General features: G+C 39.4%; 1 protein-coding gene across 1 annotated transcript; it reads left to right on the top strand.

The window, feature by feature from the left end:
• Nucleotides 1-4,176: 4,176 nt before the first annotated feature.
• Nucleotides 4,177-6,024, top strand: LOC140227413 (uncharacterized). Its single transcript, XM_072307820.1, has one exon. The coding sequence runs from the start codon at nt 4,177-4,179 to the stop codon at nt 6,022-6,024; it is 1,848 nt and encodes a 615-aa protein (XP_072163921.1).
• The last annotated feature ends 4,008 nt before the right edge of the window (nt 6,025-10,032 follow it).

Genomic DNA, 10,032 nt, shown 5'->3' with positions numbered 1-10,032 from the left:
CCCCCGGTTGATCTACTTTGCAATTCGTTTGCTTTGTATACGGCCTTGAACGGGTGGCGGTTTTTTCCTCTCTCTCTCTCTCTCTCTCTCTCTCTCTCATGTCATGATGATGATAGTCGTGTATTGAATGTTATAGGATATGACTAAAACTGATCTGAATAGCAATGGTGATGACAATTACTACTGCTGGCATAAGTGACAGCTAAATGAACAGATGTTTCCTTGTTCTGATTTCACCTCTCCCTCATTTCTCACTCTTGTTTGCCCCCTCCCATGAATGATAAAAACAACAACAACAACAACAACAACAACAACAACAACAACAACAACAACAACAACAACAACAACAGACTTAACCGCACAACAAGTCAGATAAATGCGTGCTGGCAACCAATAGACCTACGTGACACGTATCTTTTAAGTTGAAACTAACTTAATGGCCACGACAAATCATATCAGAGGAAATAATGGCAGAAGAAAAAAAGCTGACAACCTTTCTAGTGTAAATTTCTTCGAAAACAGGTGGCAAAAAAAAAAAAAAATGCGCGCACTGCAACTATTTCAGGTTATAAGCAGTCTGTAAACCGACCGAACGGCATAATTATATTAAAATGTCGCCTTATCTTGGCTTCTTTAACAGTGAAAAAAACACACGTTGAACAGTATTGGTGTATTACACATTAATGTTAACACTAAAACAAAACAAAAGGGGTTATTCGTCGCTTCATACTTACAATCGAATCACGTGTCAAAAAAAAAAATAATGATAATATAAAAAAGGTCCCGAATGCCGAAGAAAATATCGCTTTCCTAGATGTCGCTGCAACAAGCTGAAGTTTATAGTGTAAGAGCTATACCTACCCAATTACACAACAGTAGGCATACATAATATCATGGCAACATTTATATTGAAACTTCTTTCGATCTCACACTCATAAAATCTGCGTACCACTGCGTGTGAAAATTAGAATGAACATAACGGACATATCAACTGAGAAGTTCCTCTAGATACTTCTTCCCGACTTGGCGATCATCATACAGTAAAAGACGTGACTATTAATTTATTTGTATCGAATGTAAACTGTTTACTGTAAACGAAAAACACTATACGGAGTTCCTCCTCCGTTTATTGTCTTTGCCGTAACCATGGAGCTGCTACGAAACCAAACAAGAGGCACGCATGGACGGCGCGTTTCATTGAACTTGATAACCACGTGTTTCGCACTTCGGTACATATTGCACTGCGCGAAACGTAGCGATTACCGTACTTGTGGCGGACTTACTGACTTTGGTCAAGGAATGAAAATGGAATACATTAAGAAAAATATTATGATATTGAAATACCGACATCATGACAATGTTTGGAAACAACGAATGATTATGGAGTATAGAAATGAAAATGCCAAACAAAGATTTTCATTCGCTCATAGGGAAGCTCTCTAGAAGAGATGAAAGCATCTCCCCTCGTATGGCAGTATAAGTTTCCCCAACAAGCTGAGGTTAGTGAGGTATACACCAGGGCTCGACACTAACGGTGGCTCGGTGGACCGGGGCCACCAAAAACGCACGTCGGGCCACCAAAAAAGTCGGATGTTTGCCTTTACTTTTGGAAATGGACAGCGGTAACAGTCGACTCCGTATAAGATGCTAAAATAAATGTCAGATGTTGTTTTTATTTTTGGAAATGAATAACGGTAATATTCGACTCCGTACGGTGCTAAAATTAATGTCAGAAATTCGATTTTGCGTTCGGAAATGAATAACAGTAATATTCGACTCAGTACGGTGATTAAATAAATATCGCATGTTTGCTTTGACGTTCGGAAATGACTACTAATGATATACAACTCCGTACGATGATCTAAATGCTAGATATGTGCTTATGCGTTCGAAAGTGAATAGCAATAACATTCAGCTCTGAAAGATGTTAATATAAGTGTCGGAAATTTGCTTTGACGTTCGGAAATGAATAACAATGATATTCAACTCCGTACGATAAAATAAATGCCGGATGTTTTCTTTCAAGCTCTGGACTTGTGGAAAGATAATAATGTACGTTCATCACGGTTTTTTTTTTTTTCATGATTCATTCAAGAATTTCGGGAGTCTGACAGCCATCGGATCTCGTTACGATGTTTTTGTAATGTTTACAGACAAGTATGGCAAACATAAGAGCAAGGCTTCATAGAAGATGAATTACCCTGGTGGCAATCATTGAACGACAATTTCAATTCAATGGGCAATCGTCGGGACCACTCGCGATGTTAGAAAAAATAAACACCTCAGCTTCAAGCAATTTCTATTATTGAATGAGCAATCGTCGGGACGATGTGCGACGATTCAAACTCATACCAAACGGTGATTTAGGTTCAATGGGCAAGCCTAGGGACGATGCGCGACGCTTTAACAATTACTAAACGCGTCTCTGACCAGTGATTCAAGTTGAATGGACAATCGTCGAGACGATAAGTGCGACGTTTGAACAATTATGGATTAACAAACTCGCCACGGAACGGTGATTTAAATTCAATGGTCAATCGTCGGGACGATGAGCGACGCGAAACCATCACCAAAACCTTTACAAAACGGTTAGTCAAGTTGAATACGCAGTCGTCGGGGACGATGTGCGACGTTTGAACAATCACTGAAACGCTTCGCCGATCGACAAAAGACCTCCTTAATTGATTAGTCGCGACGAAAAGAGACGACTTCGTTCCGACTCGTCGGAACCATCTTTTGTTGATATTTATAATGAGCCAAAAAGAGCGCAGTAATGAGCACATGAGGCCCAAAATTTGGATCGTCGGGGACGATTGGCGACGTTCTTTTGTCTCATATCGTCGCGACGAAGATATCTCCCTAACACAGTTTTTCTGTTGTGCCTAAAGTTACCCATTATTTGGTTTGATATATGAGTATAGTTATAGACCCTGTGTTTATGCTTGTCCAGCATTCCCACGTGTGACTCTGTGTTTTTACTAAGAGTATACCATTCTGTAGTAGAAGTATAAAGTAGTTATTGCAAATTTTTATATGCATAAGTATTGTATTATTTATGCAGGGAGCTGTCTGTGTATAATTGCTTAATGAAGTGATTTTGATGTGTATTATGGGTAATATGAAGTGCATGCATATGTCATAGCTTCGTGTATTCTTTCCATGCATACGTGTATCATGTTTATTTTTGTAAACTACAAAATGATGGATTTTAAGTATACTGTGTTTGATTTCACTACTGTACATGTGTGTCAATGGAGATTTTAGTCTCTACGTACTATGATTTAAAGCGTTAGATACTTTTATAGGGATGGAAGAACACATCTTCTGGCGGTAGTTATGTTTTTCTGTCTCGATTATCTAACACTCTCATAAAGGAATTGAAGAGAGAAGGTGGTGAAGATGGTATGTACATGTATGTTAAATGATGGTAGTGGTACAGTAAACATTAATTTTGATACAAAAGTTTAAGAGAGTTTGTAGTGATTGTTACAAATTTAAAATGATTTATCTTAGTGCTCATGTGTTATGTAAAAGGGCATAAAAGTATTGTAATGTTTGCATATTTGCAGGATAAGTAGATATGTAAGTTATTTGTTGTTTGACCTTTCGTAATACCTGTTTGGGAATGTCATGACTTATGTATGTATATAGGTTCCTTTTTTTTTCGTTGTTACAAGCTGGTTTTTGACTTGCTCAGCAGTTTGACAGACTTTGATAGTTGATGTGTAACATCAAGCTGACAGTGCCAAAAGAGATGATGTGTTATAAGTGTTACTCAATTGTGATGATTTATTAGCTTATAAGGGTCAGTTGATGTTATAAATAAAGCTTCCTCTCTTTGTGTTTGAGTAGGATATTTTGCTCCATCTTATTGGAGGTATAAACTGATGTTGTTTATACAGTGCAGTAGACATGTTGCCAAGAATTACTTAGAATCTTGTTTGACATGCCGAATTGGATCTTCAGAGAGAAGTATTGTATTGAGCTTTGTAAGGAAAGGAGAAAAGAAGAAGTCACGCCAGCATGTTTGTTTGTTGTTAATGTTATTATCATTGTTGTTTATAATGCTAACGCCCTCCGGTGGGCAATTGTGTTAAGCGTCTTGGCTGCGGTAATAAATCTACACCACAACCGTACCTGGGATCGTCCGGTGTTTTCTTCTCGTAATGGCGTAGGATGGATGTCAACAACGTACACTCATCCTGTACTCAGTCTCGATCCAACATTACTGAGAAGGAAGAGAAAGCGCTCAAGTCCCTGAGGAAGAACACCAACTACATCATAAAACCGGCCGACAAAGGAGGAGCCGTCGTCGTATGGCGACGTGACTTATACATCGCCGAGGCTGAGCGTCAACTAAACAATCCAACTTTCTATGAAAAGGTAGACAGGGATCCAACAAGCGATCATAACCAGATCGTTAAAGACACAGTTACTGATCTTATCAGGAGTAACGCTCTCCCATCATCGGCATCGAACCTTTGTCAAAAGTCCCCTCGCGTTTCAACCTTCTACCTTCTTCCTAAAATTCACAAAGAGGGAAACCCCGGCAGACCAATAGTTTCTACCATAGGATGCCCGACGGAGCTGATAAGCCAGTACCTAGATGGCATACTCTCCCCTCTTGTTGCACAGCTGGATACATACGTGAAGGACTCTTCGGACGCCCTCCGTATCTTTGAAACTCTGAAGCTCTCAGCACAAGGCCCCCAATATCTGTTTACCATGGATGTTTCTTCTCTCTACACTATTATCCCTCAGAAGGAGGGCCTACAGGCAATACAGCATTTCTTGCAGAAGTTCCCGTCTCCTGACCGGGCAGATGACACCACCATCCTGCGTCTTGCGGAGCTAGTGCTGGGACTTTCCACCTTCCAGTTCAATGGAAATTTCTACCATCAGAAGAAGGGAGTTGCCATGGGAACTAAAATGGGCCCTTCGTACGCCTGCCTTTTCATAGGCTTCATCGAGGAGCAAATTATAAGGAGTTTCCAAGGCCCCAAACCGCTGCTTCTAAAGAGGTACACCGACGACTACGTCGGAGTTGCATCCTGCTCCCTCGAACACCTGAATGAGCTGATCAACCACTTCAACAACTCCCATAACTCACTGAAATTCACACATGCAATTTCCGCTGACTCGATCGCATTCCTGGACATTGAACTCAGCCTAGAAGGAGATCGAATAAAGACAAGCGTACACTTCAAGCCTACTGATGCTCATTGCTATCTGAACTACTCATCATCTCACCCACCCAGCTACAAACGCTCAATACCGTTCTCCCAACTCACTAGACTCCGCTGTCTCTGCAGTGATGATGAAGACTTCCAACAGAAATCGCATGAAATGGCCGGTTTCTTTGAGCGGCGTGGCTACCCTGAACAGGTTGTCAAGAAGGCGACAAGAAAAGTGTCTAGCTTGAGCCGGCAAGAAGCCCTGGAACCGAGGAGACAACGTAACAGCGACAGAGTACCACTAGTGTTGACATATCACCCATCAACGCAAAAGCTCGTTTCTACCACTATGGACAACACACACATCTTACAGGAAGATGCATCCACCAAGGAAATCTTCAAAGAGCCTCCTCTCGTAGCATACAAGAAGGACCGGAGTCTACGGGATCTTTTGTTCCACACGGGGTTGAAGGTCCAGGCACAGTCAGAAGCAGATTTGGAATGCGGTACCCAACCCTGTGGAAGGAGAAGGTGCAACACATGTAACCATGTGGATAGGGCAGCACACATCAAAGGTCCTAAATACACCTGGGTTGTTCGCGATCGGTTCACCTGTACCGTTGAGAATGTGGTCTACGCGATCACTTGTACAGCCTGCCACAAGATCTACATAGGTGAGACGAAACGGAGACTAGCAGACCGCGCAACCGAACACCTCCGATCAGTTAGGCTCAATACACCGGGACTTCCAGTGGCCCAGCACTTCAACCGGCCCGGGCACACCATTAACCACCTGAAGATCGGTGTAATGACGACCTGTCATAATGGCCCAGACGAGAAGAGCAACTAATTTATCGCCTCGGCTGCCTTCACCCCAATGGACTGAATGTTTCTTTCCGTTCTTTCTCCGTTAGGGAATAATCCTTCTTTTTTATCTTCGTTTCCTTCTCCCTCCCTCTCTCTCTCTCTCATCTGCAATTTTCTACCTCCTTGCTTTGTGACGTGCTTTCTCTTTGTTCTTAGTGACGTCCTACTTTGTACGCTTCTTGTATTTTCCTTATCTTCCTAGTTTTCTTTGTGACGTCCTACCTTGTGCGCTATTTGTCTATGTGCGCCCTTTGCGCTATTTGTGTATGTGCGCATCTTGTTATGGACGCGCTACCATCACAGTGACGACGCATCTTTTATTTTGATCTGCTTCAAAATAAAGTGTCAAATGTATTGACTTGACAAAGCCCTATGGGCGAAAATTCGTCAAATTTACGTCTCCAACGGAGTTTATATTGACCTACTGTTGTGAATCTATACTTTCTTAGGACTCCGAGCAGAAACTATTTATTGCTGTTATATATATATATATATATATATATATATATATATATATATGTGTGTGTTCGTGTGTGTGTGTGTGTGTATGTAATTTGAATTTGGCATTGCGTTCTATGACTAATGACCCTGGTTCGATTTTCTCGGAGGAGACCAATTTTTCAACTCGTGCTCTTTTTTCAATAAAAAAGAGGGAACATTTGAATAGAGGTATAATAATTCAAAACACGCACTGTTTTCTCTTTCGTCATCACACACACACACACACACACACACACACACATATATATATATATATATATATATATATATATATATATATATATGAAGAGCTCTGTTGCAAAAGGTACTACATCCATTTTCATCAAAATTCACTCGTTGGTCTCTTTACTTATTTATCATTTTTACTTTAAATTCATATGACCTCTTTATATTTACACAAACAAAAGCTGAATTTCCAACCAGAAAGTATTAAAAAATTACACTAAAAAATCAGTTCGGTTTCAGAAGGTACTGCGTCCACACCAATGACATCATAGGGAAATTGACTATTCAGAGAGCAGCATTGACTTGACCCCTCATGCATTGTCTACTGATCTATTCTGTAAACAATAAAAGTTGGCTTTTGGTTTCCTGTTAAAATCACTACGCAATTCTGACAAATATCTTGGAAAAAACTCATCACATTTTGATCAAGCAATGGAGGAAACATGAAGGAAAATTCAATTACATAAATTTCCCAAGAAAATGACTAGGGGTGAAAAGGAGCGGACAAGAACAAATGAGAAACGGCGGCGACACTGGAGAAATAAGTGACTTTTGTGTAGTCCCATGCACTGCGTTTACTGTTAGTTACTGTGCGTTATAGGGTGTTGAGTTTGATACATTGATCGAGTTTGAGCCACAAATTGTCCCCAAAATTATGCAAGGACAAGCACTTTGTTGGTATGGACTATGCCTTATATGGCTTCTCAGCTAAGTGTGTGACAACTAATTTGAAAGCAAAGATACTTTGTTAAATGTACTTTCTATGACATGAAATTCATGGCTCCATATCATACTCGGTCCCGCTTCTGTATGTATTCACTGCACTGTCTGTGTGTTGACACCTATAGTGCTTTACCTATGCTGTGCTATTCTATACGTGCATAATGTACAGTACCAGAGCAGGAAAGTAGTTTCATGAAGCTTCGAGCGCTGGATTCATATTTATTCTTTTAATTTAACATTTTAGTTTACAAGGTCACAAAGGTAGGTACTAATTTTCATATAGGTTTTTAGTACAGTTGGTCATATTTAATACTCATCGACCGTCTTGATTTTATCAGCCTGATAAGAAAATTCCAATTTGATTACATTGCTGAGAAAATACAGCACATTCAGATGCTGCTTCCCCTTCCCCCTTTTCCTTTCGAAGGTTCAGTGAAGAAAATGAAGAAAAAGAAACATAGTGACACGTGAAGGGAGAAATCACAGAAAGCAAAATAGCCCCCCCCCCCCAAAAAAAAAAAAAAAAAATGAATGCAAAGAAGAATCACCAAAGAAATCAAGATAAAAACCCCGTGAGAGAAAAAAAAAGGAGGAAAGGGAAAGAAAAATCACATGATGAGAATGAAATGGAAAAAAAATGGAAGAAAAAAATCGGGTGGCGTAGAAGGAAGAGGAGAAATAAAGCCCGTGGGAAAGAAAAAGAGCTGGGGAAATGTAGTGGGTATGTCCAATTTTCCTTGCGCTCTGGTTGGATAATCCTGTATAGGGGCGCCTTCCCTTTGTGACCCCTCCCCTATTAGTACAGTTAACAGGATGTTTAATGCATTATGGACCCCCCTCCTTCTCGATGGATCCAGAGTATTAAAGCGGGAGAAATTTATTTGAATGCTTATGACCAATGACAATCATTCATTCAAAGTATTGGTCAGCAAGGGAAAGGGGGGAGGTGATGTGCCCTTTGGTTTTCTAATTGTTAAATGGGGCAGGGCATTGAAAATTACCTAGGCCCCTTTGACCTCGCATGAAATCCCCATGAACGCCATGGCTAGAATAAGTAAATCCACGAAAATATCTCATGTCGTCAAATTGAATCCATCTCCGGTACGTAAAATTTCGATTTCAAAAGGTATTACATCCACAAGAACTATAAAGATTATTAATTCATTAAAAATAAATGTGTGGACCTGCATTGTTATAAAGAGTGGTTTAAGTGTTGTATTATTATAGCAGTAGGCCTATAATAGGGGGGAAAAGCATTCCAGTCTGAGTTTGCTATTAAAATATGATAGTCAATTTTTTTTCTTCTCACAATATTGATGTGCCTTTTGAAACTGAATTCTTCATTATATATATATATATATATATATATATATATATATATATATATATATAATAATGCATTTACATGTATAACGCAACAGGAAACCATGGATCTGGCTCTTCTTCCTCTTTCTCTAATCAATTCAACTTAATTCAATTCACTTCATGTTGCTTCCACAGAATAAAATATATAAAAAAATACGAATGATCTTGAATACACATTGATTGACTGTATGATGAAAATTAATGGGAATTAACGAATTGAAATTGCTAAAAAGCAGTGCTTGTATACTCTGGATAAATCATGGAATCGACGCAAAATACAACGTTTTCTTAATTACGAAAGTAGAATATAAAGTAAATTAAATCATAGGGCAGACATTACAGGAGAGACAGGACAGAAGAAAAAAAAACACAAACACAAAAGCTCAGCAACATGGCATAACTGTAAAACTATTTTAATTCTAATGAAAATGTAAATGCCTACAAGCTGTTAATGAGGGAATGGAACAAGGATGATCAATGCATTGGCTTGGACTAGCTGGTGATTCGGCGCAGCTGTAAAGCTGCGCTGATAAAATAAAGTGTGCATTTCATTATCTGGGGATAATAATATTCGAATTTGTTATAGATCAGTTAGAGACGCGGCCTCGGTAGGACTCAAAATAATATCTAAAGTTTCAACTTCCACTCAAAAGAAAACAGTGACAGAGCGGTTTTTTTATCATTTCGCAATCCAGGGAATCCTAAAATATAGGGCCTGGTATATAAATTTTTGAGCATAAAAAGTCCTTATGAGAGGTAAATGAAAGTCATTAGGCTGCCCATTAGGATAGTTATGAAATGAATCGTTTCTCTGTAACATGGAATCAAAATACATGGAATTGTGTTATTACTGTTATTAAACATGAATTGTCTCAGCTGAAACAAATACAAATCTTCGATCTTGAAGTGTCTACATTGAAAGAATGCATGGTTGATCTGAATGGGAACGTTGGGCGAATCCGTAAATAATTCGTAGCGCCGTCGTTTGATTCCTAAACCACTCCAAAGCTTTACCACGCATGCCATAATGAGCTAGCTTGTGAAGTAAAATTTTATGACTGATAGTGTCAACAACCTTGGGGAAGTCCAGGAAGATACCGATAAGGTGTATGAGATGTAAGTGATTATCTGTCGAGTGTGTGCGACTTTATAAACGAATTTGAAGAGAGCGTAAATG

Source organism: Diadema setosum, chromosome 4, assembly GCF_964275005.1.
Source record: "Diadema setosum chromosome 4, eeDiaSeto1, whole genome shotgun sequence".
NCBI lineage: Eukaryota > Metazoa > Echinodermata > Echinoidea > Diadematoida > Diadematidae > Diadema > Diadema setosum.
The sequence above is the reverse complement of the archived record's forward strand: the minus strand, read 5'-3'. Positions and strand labels throughout refer to the sequence as shown.

Coding starts and splice junctions, on each gene's coding strand:
- LOC140227413 (XM_072307820.1), top strand. CDS start 4,177: ATGGATGTCAACAACGTACACTCATCCTGTACTCAGTCTCGATCCAAC.